Below are 20,271 nucleotides of genomic sequence, written 5' to 3'. Positions count from 1 at the left end.
TATGGGGGGTTCATTTGATTAGACTTTATTGTATTGTCTGTTGCTTTTTGATATCCTTTTTTGTTGTCGTGTTATTTCGGTGGCCCTTGGGGTGGGTTATGGGTGGAGGGGTTCTTTGTTGTTAAGTTTTGTTTCTTGTTTTTCTTCTATAATACCTTTTTATATGTCTGCAAAAATTCAATATAAAAAAAACAACAACGAAAAAAAACATATTATTACACTTAGACTATTTACTAATTAAATTTACCCGTCACAAAAAGCAGAATAAATGTCAAACATGTTGTCATATTCAGTGAGTTGTTGACTCGTGAAGCGCGAACTGGAAAGAACCGACTCCAACGAACGATTCATTCGCTAGACGAGTCGCTTCCCGCGATGGTTAGTTAGTAGCGCGAAGGAGAGTCAGTGTGCTCTTGAGGGGGATAGTCTCGGCGCTCGGATACGGAGAGGGGAGTCTGGATACACATCTGGAAAGAGAGTTTGCGTTCTCTTAAGTGCTCATCATGCCGGTTTTTCACACGAAGACGATAGAGAGTATCCTGGAGCCGGTGGCCCAGCAGATCTCTCATCTGGTCATCATGCATGAGGAGGGAGAGGTGGACGGGAAAGCCATCCCGGATCTCACCGCTCCTGTGGCCGCTGTGCAGGCAGCTGTCAGCAACCTGGTCCGGGTAAGAGCTTCGGGGGTTTTGCTCTCATCTCTAAGCTAAGCGCGAATGCACATGTAAAGCTCTCAGGGGGATGTAAAGTATCGTTGTTTGGTGTTAATGTATCCGCGGAAGTTTCCTGAAGTTCTCTGGCTTTGATCCAAACCGAGTTCCGCCTTTTCCTCTTGGATTTCGCCCTGCCCCCTGAAACCCCGCTGCGCCACGACATGCCATTCAATGCATCCCATATCTGACCAAAAAAAGTGAAACCAGTCGTTCAGCTGATGATTTATGCCAACATTGCATGTTCGCTCCCCTTCAGGAACATGAGGCGAGCTGTCTTGCTCAAGGTTACACAATGAAAGTACACGAATCAATGCTTCACTCTTAAAAAGAAAGGTTTTATTGGCATCTAAAGAAGTCTTAACATCATATTCTACAAGAGGCTCTTCATAGTGGAAAATCTTCATTAAAATGTTTGATGCATCAAGAAAAATGGTTCATTTAACTGTCCGCTGGAAGGTTCTTTGGGGAACCAAAAGTGGTTCTGGTATATATATATATATATTAGTTATAGATTTACAAAAAACTGTATATAAATAATTATATACATATAAAAATAAATAAAAACATTAATTTGAAATATTATGTACATTTAAAATGATTTTAAAAAAATTATTTTAAAAAGTAAATGTATAATATTAATAATTTTAAATATTAACATTTAAATTAATTAATATGCAATTATATTTACAAATAGTACATTCATTATTTTTAACCATAATTACAATAATAAAATAAAATAATAATTATTATTTAAAATGATTTAAAGATCAAAACAGTTTATTTAAAAAGAAATTGTGATATAAACATTTCTGTATTTATAGTATTTATATAAAATAATATATTTAAATTTTAATAAATTAAACATCTGTAATTAATAAAAATTCAAAATTATTTTTGTTGCTTTCAGTTGCGGTGACCTCAAGCCCTAGTTAATTTTTGACCCTGGTTTTCACATTATGACAGATCTGATCTGCTGTCAGTCTCTCCAGTCTTGTGTGTTTAAACAGAGGAAGAGAAGTCTGTGCTGGAGAGATTCTGCAGAAGTGTGTGTGTGTGTGTGTCTCTGTGAGTGTGTGTGTGTGTGTGTGTGTGTGAGTGAGAGTGTGTAAGTGTGAGTGTGTCTCTGTGAGTGTGTGTGTGTGTGTGTGTGAGTGTGTCTCTGTGAGTGTGTGAGTGTGTCTGTGTGCGTGTGAGTGAGAGCGTGTGAGTGTGTCTCTGTGAGTGTGTGTGTGAGTGTGTCTGTGTGCGTGTGAGTGTGTCTCTGTGAGTGTGTGAGTGTGTCTGTGTGCGTGTGCGTGAGAGTGTGTCTGTGTGCGTGAGTGTCTGTGTGTGTGTGTGTGTGTGAGTGAGTGTATGTGTGTGTGTGTGTGTCTGTGTGTATGTGTGCATGTGTGTGAGAGTGTGTCTGTGTGCATGAGTGTGAGTGTGAGTGTGAGTGTGAGTGTGTGTGTGTGTGTGTGCGTGAGTGTGTGTGTGAGTGTGTGTGTGTGTGTGAGTGTGTGTGTGTGTGTGTGTGGTTACCTAAAACAGAAACAAAACCTTCAGAAGCCTGTAAATTCATCAACACACTGCTGCTCTTCAGTTATTCTTAGCAGCTGTCCAGAGTTAACTTTAGACTCCTGAAATAACACGGACAGTGGTTTTTGTTCCTTTTAATCTGACTTGAGTCTGTGTCACAGTAACGTAATATCTACTAAAGCTGAGAAACTGAGAGTTGAGTAAAATTAGGTAATGAGTTGTTTAGACATCTAAAGGTGTCTCAATCTGACTGCATGTGTAAATGTGACCCCACCCTGTCAAACACTTCCTGTCTGTGCAGCTTTAGAGGATGTTGTTTTCTCAGATATTTCACGCCGTTGCGGTTTAAAATGTCACTCGTCTTCGTCTCGGGTTAATCTGAGATTTTCTGAGCACTTTCCAGCATGAGGCTCAATATAGTACGATATAAAAGCTTTGTTCCTCCCACCCTCGTGTTTGAACGCTTCTTGTCTTATTTCTGTTTTCTCCCTCATATATTTCTCATCTTCCTTCCTCTTTGCTTTATTCTTCCTTTATTTATTTATGTGTCATTTCATTTGATTTGTTAGTGGTGTTTAGTGTAGTTGAGATGGGATATCAGAGCTCAGAGTGCTTCATAGAACTTATGTTTTGATCCTGAATGAACTCTAGTGAATTATTCAGAGTGACTCTCCAGGACAGAATGCAGAGACTCCTCAGACAGAGCTCTTTCTGTGAAATGAGAACATTATCAGTCATAAAGAATGACATGAGGCTGCTAATTAAACTGAATAAAAAATAAACATCAGTATTCATTTTTAACAGCCAACCATAATAAAATAAAAATGTATACATATAAAAAGTAATTGTTAAAAAAATTATATTATTTCAAATAAAAGTAAATATATAATATTAATCATTTTAAATATTAGAATATTAATGAATATGCAATTAAAATCTGCAATTATATTTACAAACATAACATTAATTCTTTTTAACCATGTAAGTACAATAATAAAATAAAAATGTAAACATATATAATAAAACGTAATTGTTTGAAAACATTATTTTAAAATAATTAAAAAACAATTAATAAAAAAAATCAAAATAAATGATTTAAAAAGTAATTATGCGATATAAATATTTTTTATATTTATAATATATTTATTTAAAATATATATTTTATAAATATTTTGCAATTATATTTACAAATATTACATAATGAATTAATTTCCTTTTATCCATCTTTTGATCTTGAAGTCAGAAGTCAGTGAGTTTAGGATGTTTTGTATGTTTTGCGTAACCGCACATATTCTGTGGTCAGTGCTGGGAACGTGCGGCTCCTTGTCTGCTTTAGGATCTCTGTCTTGAGTTGTTAGAGGCTGAAGGGTCAGACGCTGGCTGAACATTTCTCAAGACCACACGGACCAAACCTCCTGCCTACACTACAAGAGAAGCGTTTGAAATGAGAGAAATGCGGCTGGATTAGGCAACACTACTGCTGCCGAAGGTCATGAACTCCTTCACTTCTTATTTTAGGAGATTTCTTTTAGAAGAAAGCATTTTATACAGGCACCAAAGGAGAAGGGAGCTGTGTTTATTTACCTTGTTCCAGCTCTAAAAACATGATGGAAGATCAGCGGTTTAATCACAGTGGAGATCTTAGACTTGATTCTCTTTCTAGAAAGCTTCTGCAGGAAGTTGCTTTAGACTGAAATGTGATCTTTCACAGCATCAGCTCAAGCACACGACTTACACGACTCTTACTTTAAACATTCATCAACGCACATGAAAGATACCACAAATCAGTTTTTTGATTATTAAAATTTGATTCAATCATTAAAAGAGAATCCAGAAAAATTAAAGCAGAAAACACAGATTTTGGGAAAGAAATTACATTGATTTCATAGGTCCCTAAAAATGTAATTTTTGTTAAACTGTATACATTTGAATTATTAGTTTGTATAAGTTTAAATTAATTAGACATGCCTTTGATTTCTAAAACTTAATTTAATTTAAAACAGAATCCAGAAAAATTTTAATGGAAAAAAAAAACAATCAAGTGGATTTCACAGGCTCTAAAATGTAGTTTTTGTTAAACTTTTAATCAATTGTTGTTAGATTGCATACGTTTTAATAAATTAGACGTGCTTTTTGATTAATAAAATGTAATTTAACTGTTAAAACAGAATCCAGAAATGAAAATAAATAAATAAAACAGAAATTGTGGAAAAAATTCATAGGGCATTAGAGCAGAGCAGAGCAGAGCAGAGCAGAGCAGAGCAGAGCAGAGCAGAGCAGAGCAGAGCAGAGCAGAGCAGAGCAGAGCAGAGCAGAGCAGAGCAGAGCAGAGCAGAGCAGAGCAGAGCAGAGCAGAGGGTTTTTAGTCACTAAACTGTTCCTCAGCACTCACTCCAGCACAGACTGTGAGGGAAGGTTTCTCATCAGCCTGTAGTCGGGGAAAGCAGTTTAATTACACGCTGAGATAATGTGTCCTAAATAACCCTTTAGGAGGAACGTCAGGTTTGGAAACGAGAGCAGAGCTCTCAGAGTTTTCATATCAATCACTGAGCGTTGTTTGGGTGCCAGATAAATGATTGCTTTTGTATGCGGAAAGGAATGGATTATGTTCTGGTTAGTGAGGATGGCTGTGGTTTATGAGGTTAGTTGAAAGGGTTTACAAACCTGTCGAGCCTGAAATGGTTGGATTGGCGTCAGGATAACTCAGAGTCCAGTTAAAGACTGACTTCTTGTTTCTGTGAAGTGCCTTGACTTCTTTTAGTGCTGGTTATCGACAACTACGTCATGATATGATGCACATGCTTTACAATGTCATAGAGTGCAACAGTAGGTTCAAGAGGTAAAAATCCCATTTGTTTGCTCCATAAAGACATTGATTTAGCCTATATATAACTATAGACAGACGTCACAACAAGTTTATAATCCTAGAGAAGATGTTATCTTAGAAGCGGAAATTGTTGCAAAGAACAGAGCGTTGTCTTCGTGAAGCATTGCGTCACATACTTAGACTGCATGCATGTTTATGTATGATGCAATAAAAAACATAAAGGAATAGCTGAGACTAAAATGAAAATTAGCTGAAAATCTACTCGCCCTCAGGTCATCCAAGATTAGGATGAGTTTGTTTCTTCATCAGATTTGGAGAAATGTAGCATTGCATCAGTGTCTCAGCAATGGATGCTCTGCAGTGAATGGGTGCCGTCAGAATGAGAGTCCAAACAGCTGATAAAAACATCACAATAATCCACAAGTAATCCACAGCACTCCAGTCTATCAGCTAACATCTGGAGAAGACAAAAGCTGAAACAATCCATCTTTAAGATGTCGAAAATGAGTCCATAATCCATAATAACGCTTCCTCCAGTGAAAAGTGCATCTGCTGTTGTCTCTCACATCAAAATCTAGCCACATATTTGTTTAGAGCTGTTTTTGTCTTCTCCAGATGTTAACTGATATTACAATTTCAAATAATGCTTGAAATAATGGAAATGGAATCATTTTGGAATTTAACATTAGTGCAAACAAGATTTATGAGCTTCACCTAAGAGGAATATTTTAGGAAAGAACTATTTAAAATTTTGTTTAGTGGACTTTATAAGACTTGGCATATAGTGGAAGCAATGTAGAATTCATTCATTCATTTAAATTTCTGCATTTGTATTTATTTTAATTAATTTTAATTATTTACATTTTGTATTAATTAATAATGAATTTAATTATTTTAAATTATTTTTGTTTTATTTTAAGTTGAATTATTTTAAATGACTTTTATTTGAATTAATTTTTAATTAATTAATTGTAATGAATTTTAGTTCTTTGGAATTATTTTTGATTTATTTCAATTGATGTCAGTTATTTCAAATATTTTAATTTTTTTTATTTACATTTATTTTAATTAATTAATTGATACATTTTATTATTATTTTTTATTTATTTTAAGTTAAATTATTACAACTTTCTGTTTATTTGAAATTATTTTTTACATTTATTTTAATTAATTAATTTTTACAAATTGTAATTATTTTAAATTATTTTGGATTTATTTTAATAAGTTTATTTTAATTATTTACATTAATTACTTTAATTTATTTCAATTAATGAATGTTTTTACTTTATGTCCTCAGTCTGTATTGTGAAGAACATTCTGGAACTTATGCAATAAATCTCTTTTTGTGTTCCACAGAAAATATAGTGAAAGATTGAAAGGCAGCACTTTCATTTTTGGGTGGACTATCCTTTTATAGCGGTGTAGGATTTGACTAAACCTGTTCTTACCTGTCTGATAGGAACGCTGTAACCTGACAGCAGCGTGTGTGTGTGTGTGTGTGTGTGTTTGTGTGTTGTCTGTGTGTGTGTGTGTTTGTGCTTGTGTGTTGTGTGTGTGTGTGTTTGTGCTTGTGTGTTGTGTGTGTGTGTGTGTGTGTGTGTGTGTGTTTGTGTGTTGTCTGTGTGTGTGTGTGTTTGTGCTTGTGTGTTGTCTGTGTGTGTGTGTGTGTGTGTTGTGTGTTTGTGTGGTGTGTGTGTGTGTTTGTGTGTTGTCTGTGTGTGTGTGTGTTTGTGCTTGTGTGTTGTGTGTGTGTGTGTTGTGTGTTTGTGTGGTGTGTGTGTGTTTGTGCTTGTGTGTTGTCTGTGTGTGTGTTGTGTGTTTGTGTGGTGTGTGTGTGTGTGTTTTAAACACAAACGGCTGGTATGTGAGTGGTGTGAACTGCCAGGCACCCGTCATCGTTTCTATTTTAGCTGAGCAGCTCGTATAGAAGAACATACTGCTTTCTTTTGTGAAATGCAGACAGAGAGCGAGTGAAAAACAGAGAAATGTTCTCTGATCCAACGTCATACGATTCGTCTGAACATGAGGGACCGGAGTCTTATCTAGAGACCAGAATAACACCGAGATGTGAAACCGGACTTGTTTCACATCACATTGCAGAAATAAACTAGTAGACTTGAGTAGGCTACTGCAGGTATATGCTGAGAATGACAGGCCTGGTTATTTGCATCATGTTAAAATCACATCAGTGAGCTAATTTTGTGAGAAACGGTTAAACGTGGCCTTGAGTTTCCGAAGCGAGACCATATTGTCAACCCGCAGATGCTGGAGACCAACCAAACATGAGGTCAGGTGGATGACAGCAGACCTGCTCGTGTAATTATCTGGAATTAAACACTGACTCACAGACGTGGAAATGTTGAGATGACTCATTATGGTCACGCCAAACACACGACCAATGAATCGAGAGCTGTTATTTTCTACTTTGCTTGAGAGACTTAAATCAGTGTAATTATTGACTTGTTTATAAGATGACGTGTAGCTAAAGACACAGATTCACAACCGTGTAGTTGAAATAAATGTCCATTTTATTAAAATAGCATTGCAAATGTGTGCATTGTGGGCAATATAAAGAAAAAATCAATGTAAAAGTGTAGTAAGTTCTGACTGATATGCAGCTACTTTCATGACGGAAACGAATCATTGAATCTGAGCTGAATTGATTCGCTTAAACTAGAAATGGTGAACTATTATATTGAAAGAAATCGAGCTTACTAAGTTAAATTGATTATTTATTTGCTTATTTATTTACTTATTTACATATTTATTTGCTTTTTTTTATTTTCGTGCTTATTTATTCTGAAAAAACATTTTGGAAGCTATGCCATGTAGGCTGTCTTGTTTTGTGTTGCACAGAAGAAATAAAGTCACACATTCTGGAAATTCAACTTACATTCTTGTGCATTAAAATATTGTAATATCTGAAAAAGCAATGCGGCTGCTTACATGAACACCTCTGACACTGAGTGATGAAGGCAACGAATCGCTGAATCTGAGCTGAATCTCTTAAAGACATTTTTAACCGTTTTATTGAAATGAATCGAGCTCGCCAAGTTTAGCAAATGTATTTATTTATTTGCTTGCTTGTTTATTTATTATGAAAAACCTTCTGGAAATGATGCAATAAATTCCTTTTGTGTTGCACCGAAGAAATAAAGTCATATATTCTGGAAATTAAACTTACCATGCTCTTGTTTTTCCGTTCAGATGAGCCTCACGTTTGAGAGTGTGTGATGATGCTGTGTGTGTATAGTATGATTTATACATGTATTTACTCTGTGTTTTGTGTGTGTGTGTTCAATGCAGGTGGGCAAAGAGACGGTTCAGACCACCGAGGATGCCATCATGAGGAGAGACATGCCGCCTGCCTTTATAAAGTAAGACACACACACACACCTTCTGTTGAAGGTTAAGGTCATGGAAGGCATGTTAAGTGTGTGTGGTCCTGTGTGAATAATGGCACTGCACTCTGTTTTGTCTGCATCAGTCTTTAGTTTTAAATGTAAATCTGTGTGCAACAGCAACCTCACAACTCTTCATCTTTTTCTGTATTTTTAAATGCCATGGCTTTGATTCGCATGGAATGCATGAGCTTACAAAATGCACATCTTGAATGCATTGTAAATCACTCTCTCACACACACACACACACACACACACACACACTCTCTCTCTCTCTCACACACACACACTGTCGTGACCTTGCTCTCCTGTCTCTCACTCTCACACACTGTCTCTCACACACACACTGTCGTGACCTTGCTCTCCTGTCTCTCTCACACACACACACACACACTGTCGTGACCTTGCTCTCCTGTCACTCTCTCTCACACACACTCACTGTCGTGACCTTGCTCTCCTGTCTCTCACACACACACACACACACACACACACTCGTGACCTTGCTCTCCTGTCTCTCAACACACACACACACACACACACTCTCTCTCTCTCACACACACCCAGGTTTGTTTTTATGGTTTATGGGGACATTCCATAGGCATAATGTTTTTTATACTGTACAAACCGTATTTTCTATTGCCCTACACCAACCCTACCCCTAAACTTACCCCTTATAGGAAACTTTTAGATTTTCAAAAAAACTCATTCTGAATTATTTATAAGCCTTTTGAATTACAGGGACACTGAAGATGTCCTCATAAATCACCTTCTCGTTGTAATACCTATGTCATACCCATGTTATTCTACAAATTTGTGTCCTCATAAACCACAAACATGCACACCCACACACACACACACACACACACACACTCACTGTCGTGACCTTGCTCTCCTGTCTCTCACTCACACACACACACACACTGTCGTCACCTTGCTCTCCTGTCTCTCACACACACACACACACTCTCTCTCTCTCACACACACACACACACACACACACACACACACACAGTGTCGTGACCTTGCTCTCCTGTCTTTCTCACACACACACACACACACACTCTCTCTCTCTCCTGTCTCACACACACACACACACACACACACACACTCAGGTTTACATTTGTGAAAAGTGGGGACATCCCATAGGCGAAATGGTTTTTATACTGTACAGACCGTATATTCTATTGCCCTACACCAACCCTACCCCTAAACCTACCCCTCACAGGAGACTTTCTGCTATTTCAGATTTTCAATACACTCCATTCTGTGTGATTTATAAGCGTTTTGAAAAGTGGGGACATGGGGTAATGTCCTGAAAAGTCACCTTCTCCTTGTAATACCTATGTTATACCTTTGTCATTATACAAATTTATGTCCTCATTTGTCACAAAAACGCATACACACACACACACACACACACTGTCGTGACCTTGCTCTCCTGTTTCTCACACACACACACACACAGCTGTGGTCTGTCCTGCCACAGAGAAATATGACACCAGTCTCCATTCTGCAACTACAACAACAAAACCCTCCTGCCGACAGTCGGACACAGATGAATTGTGTGTGTGTGTGAGTGAGAGTGTGAAGACTGTGAAAAAGCATGCATGTGGGACTGACAGTATTGAGGAGTGACTAAAGCAAAACTGAAAAATACATTCGATACAGAATCAGAACATGTAATGCATATGATCTGTGCGCACTGAAATTTCATCTTCATTCTTTTGCATCCATTTTTTGCTTGTAAATGTAAACATTAGGTTTTCTGTGATGTTCGACATTGTGTTGTTGCAATTTCTACTTATCTGACACCAAGATGATGTTATCTAGCTGGTTTACATAGATGAGGTTTTGTTAAATTTGCAAAAGTGACTTGCATTGTGTGTATTCATGATTTGAAAATACTGAAAATTGCAAACCAATCAGTAATGATTTGCATTGTCTGCCATTGTTTTCCTGCAAATATGTTTCTGAATTTATGCATTATATGTATATACTTTCCAGATTGCTGATTATTTATTTTTTAGTAAAGTTTTTTTTAAAGGAAAAATTTTAAAAAATTAAATTTCAAATATTTACAATAAAATATTAAAATATTTCTAGGAACTATACATAACTACACTACTGTTAACAAGTTAATAAATTGATCAAAAGTGACAGTAAAGACATTTATAATGTTGCAAAAGATTTCTATTTCAAATAAATGCTGTTCTTCTGAACTTTCTATTCATCTGTGAATCCTGAAAAATAAAATCTCACGGTTTCCACAAAAATATTGGGCAGCACAACTGATTTCAACATTGATAATAATCAGAAATGTTTTTTGAGCAGCAAATCAGCATATTAGATCATGTGACACTGAAGACTGGAGTAATGATGCTGAAAATTCAGCTGCGCATCACAGAAATATATTACAGTTTAATATATATACACATAGAAAACAGCTATTTTAAATTGTAATAAAATTTCAAAATTCTTACTGTATTTTTGATCAAATAAATGCAGCCTTGCTGAGCAGAAGAGTCTTCTAAGATACTGGGTGTTTATAGCTTCAGTATGCAATCAGATGAAGAAAGGCAGTAACTAACACTCTCTCTCTGTTTGGTCTTGTTCTCTGTAGGGTTGAGAACGCGTGCACTAAACTGGTTCAGGCGGCTCAGATGCTGAAGTCCGACCCGTATTCTGTCCAAGCCAGAGATTATCTGATCGACGGGTCCCGCGGGATCCTGTCCGGAACATCCGACCTGCTTCTGACATTCGATGAGGCCGAGGTGTGATGCATTTAAAACCGTTTAATGCATTCATTCCTGTGCGTCTGAGCTTGTGCATCGCTGCTGACAGGACATTTGCTCTTTTCCCTGATCTCAGGTTCGTAAGATCATCCGTGTGTGTAAAGGGATTCTGGAGTATCTGACCGTGGCTGAGGTGGTGGAGTCCATGGAGGACCTGATCACTTACACCAAGAACCTGGGACCAGGTATTTAATGTTAAAAATACATTCAAAACAACATGAGTCATGTTTTATATGTAGCTATGTTAAGCAGGATTTAGACCAATGAGATTTCACTAAGGGCGGGGCTTCACACTGTGATGTAATACAAATAGTTTTGATTATGTGGCTGATCAGGACAAAAACACATGAATTTGGTTGCATGTTTTTTTTTCATATGTTTTTTGTCTATAATTATGTTACTTCCTATATTATTTCCTATTTGTTTGTAATCCCTTCACACTGTGATGTAATACAAATAGTTTTGATTATGTGGCTGATCAGGACAAAAACACATGAATTTGGTTGCATGTTTTTTTTTTCATATGTTTTTTGTCTATAATTATGTTACTTCCTATATTATTTCCTATTTGTTTGTAATCTGTTTCTGATTTGTGTTTGTTTTTTTGGCTTTGTGAAGTGCATTATAGCTGTACACTTTCCAGATTGTAGCATTTTAACTTTTTACAAAAGGGGGAAAAAAGTAAATAATGGTAACAATATTTATAATAAAATATGAAAATATTTATAGGAAATATAAATATAAATAGGCTGCTGTTAAAATATTTAGTACTGTTAAAATGTGTTTTTTTATTATTATTAATGTTTATTCAGCAAGGATGCATTAAATTGATTAAAATCAACACTAAAGACATTTAAAATGTTGCAAAAGATTTCTATTTCAGACAAATGCTGTTCTTTTGAACTTTTTATTCATCAAGTAACCCTGAGTTATCGCTTAATGCTTTGTGTTGCATCTGATTTGTTTATTTACTTTTTTACTTTTTTGTTTGTTTGTTTTGCTTCTATGATTATCTAATGATGTTGCTTCCCGTTGCAATTTTATTTATTTCACACCATTTGCTCATAAACTGTTTCTAATCAGCTTTGTGAAACGCATTATAGCGGAATACTTTCCAGATTGTTGCAGTTTTCATTTTAGTAAAGAAAAAATTAAAATAGAAAATAATATTGAAAATATTTACATTAAAATATTTCTAGGAAATATAAATATCAATACACTACTGTTAAAGTGTTTTATGTAAGAAATAATTTTATTAATCAAGGATGTATTAAATTGATAAATTGACAGTAAAGATATTTATAATGGTACAAAATACTTGCAAATAAATGCTGTTCTTTTGAACTTTCTATTTAACAAATTATCTTGTGTTATCGCTTAATAATGCTTCATGTTGTGCCTATATTTGTTTGTAATTATGCTGCTTATATTTCACTAGATTTGCTCGTCGTTTCTAATTTGTTTTGTTCACATTTATTTTTTTGGCTTTGTAAAGTGATCTTGAGTGGTGTTATCGTAGTATAGCTTGTGTTAATATGCTACTTTTAGACTAAACTGGTCAGTCAGTCTCTGTTCACCAGATAAAAGCGTCACATATCTGACTGTATTTGTGTTCACAGGTATGACGAAGATGGCCAAGATGATTGACGAGCGGCAGCAGGAATTAACTCATCAGGAGCACAGAGTCATGCTGGTCAACTCCATGAACACCGTCAAAGAGCTGCTGCCCGTTCTCATCTCAGGTCTGACCTCTGACCTCTTACATCCAGAGAAATTAATGCTTTTTTTCATCAAGGATGCATTCAATTGCTCTAAACTTACAGTAAAGACATTTATAATGTTACAGAAGTCAAATAAATGCTGTTCTTTTGAGCTTTCTATTCATCTGTGAATCCTGAAAAATAAATGTCTCACGGTTTCCACAAAAATATCGGGCAGCACAGCTGTTTTCAACATAATAATAATAATCAGAAATGTTTCTCGAGCAGCAGATCAGCATATTATACTGATTTCTGAAGATCATGTGACACTGAAGACTGGAGGAATGATGCTGAAAATACAGCTGCGCATCACAGAAATATATTACAGTTTAACAGATATTAACACAGAAAACAGCTATTTCAAATTCACAATTTTTACTGTATTTTTGATCAAATAAATGCAGCCTCTGTGAGCAGAACGTATCTGTTGGTGTCTCACACAGGCATCAAGATCTTCGTAACGACCAGGACGTCTCAGGGTAAAGGTGTGGAGGAGGCCCTGAAGAACAGGAACTTCACCGTGGAGAAGATGAGCGCAGAAATCATTGAAATCATCCGCGTGCTGCAGCTCACGTCGTGGGACGAGGACGCCTGGGCCAGTAAGGTGTGTGTGAGAGGGCAAAGGTCACGGTGTCTTCATGTGCATGCAGGATAAACCCGCCTCACAAACGTACAAGACGCAGTTTACTGTCACGCATGCACGAGTCTGTGACGTTATAATATTTATTACGCATATTATACATCGTGCATGCATGTGCATTCTAGTGTTGGTTTGAACATGCAAAAGTATTTTTAAATCTAGATTTGAAGGGTGAAGTGTGTGATATGAACTACCCTGTCCCCGTTTGGTGTTTGCAAATACAGGTGTGTTTGTGTGTGTGTTTGTTGAGCTGGTTTCAGGTTTTTTGATTGTGGAGTAAATCCTGAGATTTTGGCTGGAAAGGGCATGTGCAAACTATAACAAGTTCTTCTAGATCACTTTTGGACTAAAGATACGTTGGAATTGAAGTTTGTTGCCTCAAATGTTTGTTGCTTTTTGCTCACTTGCAAGAGTAAAAGTGATGCGGTTTAACAGTTTTGGGAATGAGTGTGCCGTCGGAAGCTGCAGACACTGAATCTGGCTGATGCGTTACCGCACGCATGGAAATATCAGCATAGCACAGGTTTCAAAGCTTCTGGAATCAGAATGAATCAGTCTCACAAAAACATTCCACCCCCAAAAAAAATCCAAAGAAAGAATATATGTCTTAAAAGAAATGGAAGAATGTTTTCGGACTATCAAGATTTTATGCATTGTAATCACCATGACAATTATGCAGATTTTCATTACTGTTATGTGGTTAACAAATATTATTCAATTATTTTAATTGAATTAAAGAGCATTTTTATTACTATAATTAGTGTGGGCATTTTAGTTTTTTTGTAGATCTAATATATATTTATTTGATATATTTTTACAGTAAAGTGAATTTGTTTCAATTAAAATAAAATGCAAAATAATGTAAATGTGAGTATTATAAATATATTTCATATACATAAAAATAATAAGATTTTATGCATTGTAACAACTAATTATGACAATTAAGCAACCCCCCCTCAAATTTCCATTACTGTTATGTGGGGGAAAAAAAAATAATTGTAGTTTTTTTGTAATTATAATTATCATTTTTATATAATTGTTTACAGTAAAGTGAATCTATTTAAATTTAAAATAAAGGGTGATTTATTTGTATTACACAATATGCAGGGGAAATATGTTGCAAATGTGAATATAATAATTATATTTCATATAAATCTATAAAAAAAAAAATATATATATATATATATATATATATACACACACACACACAATGGCAGTTCTTGACCGTTCTAAAATACTTTATTTTCTTAATAATACAATTTCTCATTTTTGTTTATAATTTTAGGGATGAAATCTCGAGGTTTTGTGAGATCGAGTCGTGTGTTTTGGGGAAGTGAGTGTTTGAGGTTGAAGGTTAAAGCTTTCAGATGTGGCTTCAGCGAGAGCTGGACTTGTGTTTGTGCATTATCAGTGTTTTTATTTATTGGTTTGTTTGCTCTTGTCTCTCAGTGGATCTTTTCACTCGTTCTTGTTCAAATGTGTGCTCTGTTTCTCCTCTCTGGGTTTGTCTTCCTCCCTGTAGAAGGTAAGGATCTGTGCTCTCTCTCTCGCTGTGTGTTAGCAGGTTTGCGCTCGGCCTGATGGGATTTGGAGTGAATTGATGGGTGCTGGACGTTTGTCCCGTCGCTCGTGTGTGATGCTAACAGAATGGAGCTGCAGTTTGATTAGACGATTTAATTCAATTCAAGTCAAGTTTATTTGTATAGCGCTTTTCACGATACAAAGCAGCTTTACAGATAAGTTTCTACTACATTATATTTAGCAGTAGCTTATCAGTGGTGACTATGTGGAGACGATCTCACATGTTTTGCTTTTCGTTTCATAATCGCCATCACAGAAATAAAAAAGTTTCCTTTTCCAGCATCAAGTCATCTAAAAAAATGAAAAGAAATAATAAAATAATGAGTATCTAGGAATGCAGGGACTTAAAAATTATTTTTTATTTTTGAATTATTTTGTTATAGGTGATAACCAATATGGTGGTTGTTTATGCTCACCAAGGATGATCAAAAATACAGTAAAATTGTGAAATATTTGTACTATTTAAAACAGCTGTTTTCTATGTGAGTATCTGTTAAACTGTAATGTATTTCTGTGATGCGCAGCTGTATTTTCAGCATCATTCCTCCAGTCTTCAGTGTCACATGATCTTCAGAAATCAGTATAATATGCTGATCTGCTGCTCGAGAAACATTTCTGATTATTATCAATGTTGAAAACCGTTGTGCTGCACAATATTTCTGTGGAAACTGTGATACATTTTATTTTTCAGGATTCACAGACGAACAGAAAGTTAAAAGAACAGCATTTATTTGAAACAGAAATCTTTTACTGCCAATTTTGATCATTTTAATGCATCCTTTTTGAATAAAAATATTGCTTTAAAATATACTATTTATTAAAAATATATATATAATGTTAAAATAATTTATTAACAAAATTGTTTTTTATATAAATTTAAAGAATTAAAAATATATAATGTGCAGCAAAAATGATAACTACTTTACACGATTGAACTTTTGATGCTCATTAAAAAAGAAAAAGGTCAATAATATAGTATAAACTGAGGATTTAATGCTGGAGAAGGAAGCAGAGGTTTGTCAGGGCCGCTGGACTCACTGATGGCTCCGTTTAATGTTTAACATGTCTCTGTCCTGCTGTAATGTGAGCAGTGTGTGTGTGTGTTTAATCTGGTATTGCTCTGCGATCCTGTTTTCTGAAAACTGTGTGTGATTGTGTGTGTGTGTGTGTGTGTGTGTGTGTGTGTGTGTGTGTGAATGCAGGCTCTCATCACTGCAACTTTAATAATAATTTAAAACTCTAATGTGGTCAGAATGATGTGTGAATAGCCTGAGCTGATCAGCTTTGGTCATTTCCTGTCTTCACTCCTCCTCCACATCATTTCCTGTCTTCTCTTTGTACCTGTTAAAAAAGCTGCTTAAACCAGCCCAAGGTGGTTTTCCGGTCTCAGCTGGTTTATGTGGTCTCTCAGCCCACAATCCCTCTAAAAGACCAGCTTGATGGCTTGCTGAGACCAGAAAACCGACCTTAGACTGGTTTAAGAATTTTTTTTTAAGCAGGGTACAATCAATAAATGTGACTACAAACTAAAAAATGAACCTAGACACAGACGATACATAGTCCAGGCTTAAGAAGAGCCTAAGGCAGCGAGTCTGACAGATGTTTCATCATGAGAGGAACTGTGAGGTTTGTGGGTTCGAGTCTGACGCTGCAGAAGTGTTAAAAGGCTCATCTCTGAGGAAACTGATCTGCTGTGATGCTTCGACAGAAAAAATGTTGCACCATCAGCCTCAGAATCACTCAATAAATCACACAGAATATTTGTGTGTGCTTAATTACACATTGTGTGTGTGTGTGTGTATGTGTGTCTCTCTCTGTATGTGTGTGTGTGTGTGTGTGTGTGTGTGTTATCTCCTGTGATGACAAACCGTGAGTCCTCTTTAGGAAACAGCAGCTGACAACTCTCTTAACCAAAAAAGGTCATACTACAAACTCTCTCTGTCTCTCGCTCTCTCTGTTCAGTTCACTTTCAGCTAATTTTATTAAATTCATTTCAGTTCAGTTTGCTTATTATTAATTAACAGTCAATGCTTTTGCAAGCTGTCACATTTGAACATAAACATTTATCCTCAGTAACAACTACTACATTTACACAGCAAGTCAAAGATTATTTTATTTTATTTAAATGTAATAATTTTTTTCAATTATAAATTAGCTTTTAATGTAACTTAATTACAAATAATGTCATTTAATATTTTATTTTGAATTTTGATTATGTAATGTATTATTATAATTTCATTATAATGTATTTACTTACATTGATTAAAATATAATTATATAAATACTAATATATAAATATTAATATTATTTTTTAAATTGTATTTCTAGTAGATTTAGAATTTATATGTATAATACTTAAAAATATAAGGCACTTGTCACTGGTCAACTTCCATCATCTTCGCACTAAAGATAAGAAAAGCACACAATGTGAGCTAAATGCCAGATGTTGAGCTAAATTGACATAATTGCATTAACTGTGATCTGACTGAAGTCACATTATCAAAAACCAGGAATGACATATGACACCAACCCAGATCACAATTAAAAAGGATATTTCTGTTCACTCTGTCATTCAAATACAGATCCGTTGCATGTGAGTGGAAATTATTGGATTTGTTTATGAATGCAGACTGAGAGGTTTCATTAAAAAAAAATCAAATTTGATTAAACTAATTAATATATATATATTTAATTTATCTAATCTTATCTAATTAATATTAATTATTGAATTTATTATTTGAATTTCTTGTAATGTTGTTGTAATCTGTGTCACACTTGAGTGGAAAATATGGGATTTGTGTATGAATGCAGAGAAGTTCAGTGAGGTCATATCTATTAATAAATCACACAGACAACTGACAAAATAACTACACACAGACACACATACACAGACACACACACTCACACACACACACACACTCACTCACTCACACACACACACACACAGACACACTCAGACACAGACACACTCAGACACAGACACACTCAGACACAGACACACTCAGACACAGACACACTCAGACACAGACACACTCAGACACAGACACACTCAGACACAGACACACTCAGACACAGACACACTCAGACACAGACACACTCAGACACAGACACACTCAGACACAGACACACTCAGACACAGACACACTCAGACACAGACACACTCAGACACAGACACACTCAGACACAGACACACTCAGACACAGACACACTCAGACACAGACACACTCAGACACAGACACACTCAGACACAGACACACTCAGACACAGACACACTCAGACACAGACACACTCAGACACAGACACACTCAGACACAGACACACTCAGACACAGACACACTCAGACACAGACACACTCAGACACAGACACACTCAGACACAGACACACTCAGACACAGACACACTCAGACACAGACACACTCAGACACAGACACACTCAGACACAGACACACTCAGACACAGACACACTCAGACACAGACACACTCAGACACAGACACAGACACACACACAGACACACACAGACACAGACACACACACACACACACACACACAGATGCTACAGAACATCATCAGAGCCCAGAAGAGTCATCAGGACGTCCTGATGTGAGATGTAATGTGTCTGTTGAGTTTATCTGATGCAGGACTGTGTGTTTTATTTTGTGGACATGGTTTGCAGGACACAGAGGCTATGAAGAGAGCGCTGGCTCTGATCGACTCCAAAATGGCCCAAGCCAAGAACTGGCTCCGAGACCCACACGCCCAGCCAGGTACTTCCCGGAAAAACGTCTGATAAAATAATCAGAGAAAAAAGAGGTTGAAAATCATGTTTGCTGATGCTGTGCCGCTGCAGGTGACCCGGGCGAACAGGCCATCCGTCAGATTCTGGATGAAGCGGGTAAAGTTGGCGAGCTCTGCGCTGGGAAAGAGAGACGAGACATCGTGGGAACGGCCAAAACACTTGGACAACTTACTGAGCAGGTGTCCGAGCTGCGGGCCAGGTACTGAACTCCAGATATTTTATTTTACTTTACTTTATTTTAAATATTTGAATTTTTTTATTTACTGTAAACCAAGGTTGAAATGTGTGTGTGTGTGTGTGTATATATTTATATATATATATATATATATATGATTGTATAATTATATATATGAATGTATAATATATGATGGCGTATTGATTAATGTATTTTTATATACATTTATAAACATTATATACAATACAGTTGTAATATCTGTGTTGATCGATCACTGTCAGTGATAGGTCACCCAAACAACCGTTTACGTCTGAGAAAACCTGACTCATAGATCACATCAGGTTTTCTTCCCGGTCGTCTGATTAAAAGCAGCGGTCCGATATTACCCATAATCCTCGTAAACCCCATTTTCTATCTCTGCTGGGAAATTGCTGTGCTGCTCATGTCTAAATCTAGACTTTTTAATTAAAAATAATATAAAATATGTATGCTTGAATATTTTTTAAAATTAAAATATTAAAATATTTACGTTGAAATGTTATGATAAATCGTATTCAAAATTTTTGTTATTCAATATTTGTTTTTGATTTTTAGAAAAAAAGAATACTGACATTTATAATTAAGTATTTTTATTTATCAAAGATAATATAAAAAATATTTTAATAAAAAATATTGAAAATGGTTATTTCTATATTGTTTATTAAATATAATATTAAAATATTTACAGTAATTTTTTATCAAACAATAGTAAAAGTATGTGTAAATATTTAAATAAAATATAATGTAAAAATAATTAGGTTGAAGTACTTTGTTTATCAAAGATAATATAAAAATATTTACATTTAAAAAGTTTTTTGGCAAAAATAAAATATTTAATAAAATAATATTAAATATATTTAAGTATTTTTATATTAAATAATATTTAAGCAATTGCTCAAGTATTGTTTATGATAATTGTTAAAATATTAATTAATTTGTTTGACAGAAATAAGAAATATAATAAATAGTTATAAAGATTTATTCCTATATTGTTTATCAAAAATTATTTTAAAATATTTACATTTAAA

The 20,271-nt window shown here is 35.3% G+C and overlaps 1 protein-coding gene across 1 annotated transcript in view; it reads left to right on the top strand.

Annotated features, from left to right (window-relative positions):
• Positions 1–372: 372 nt before the first annotated feature.
• Positions 373–20,271, top strand: part of vclb (vinculin b) — a 30,541-nt gene continuing 10,642 nt past the window's right edge. The window contains 8 exon segments of the mRNA XM_016285522.1: positions 373–671; positions 8,365–8,435; positions 11,080–11,230; positions 11,328–11,436; positions 12,871–12,993; positions 13,455–13,615; positions 18,907–18,997; positions 19,081–19,228. Of these exon segments, the coding sequence (XP_016141008.1) occupies positions 504–671; positions 8,365–8,435; positions 11,080–11,230; positions 11,328–11,436; positions 12,871–12,993; positions 13,455–13,615; positions 18,907–18,997; positions 19,081–19,228 (1,022 nt within the window). The 5' untranslated portion in view covers positions 373–503.

This window comes from Sinocyclocheilus grahami, unplaced genomic scaffold (genome assembly GCF_001515645.1).
Source record: "Sinocyclocheilus grahami isolate Dianchi unplaced genomic scaffold, SAMN03320097.WGS_v1.1 scaffold198.1, whole genome shotgun sequence".
Lineage (NCBI taxonomy): Eukaryota > Metazoa > Chordata > Actinopteri > Cypriniformes > Cyprinidae > Sinocyclocheilus > Sinocyclocheilus grahami.
This window is presented reverse-complemented; position numbering and strand designations above follow the sequence as displayed.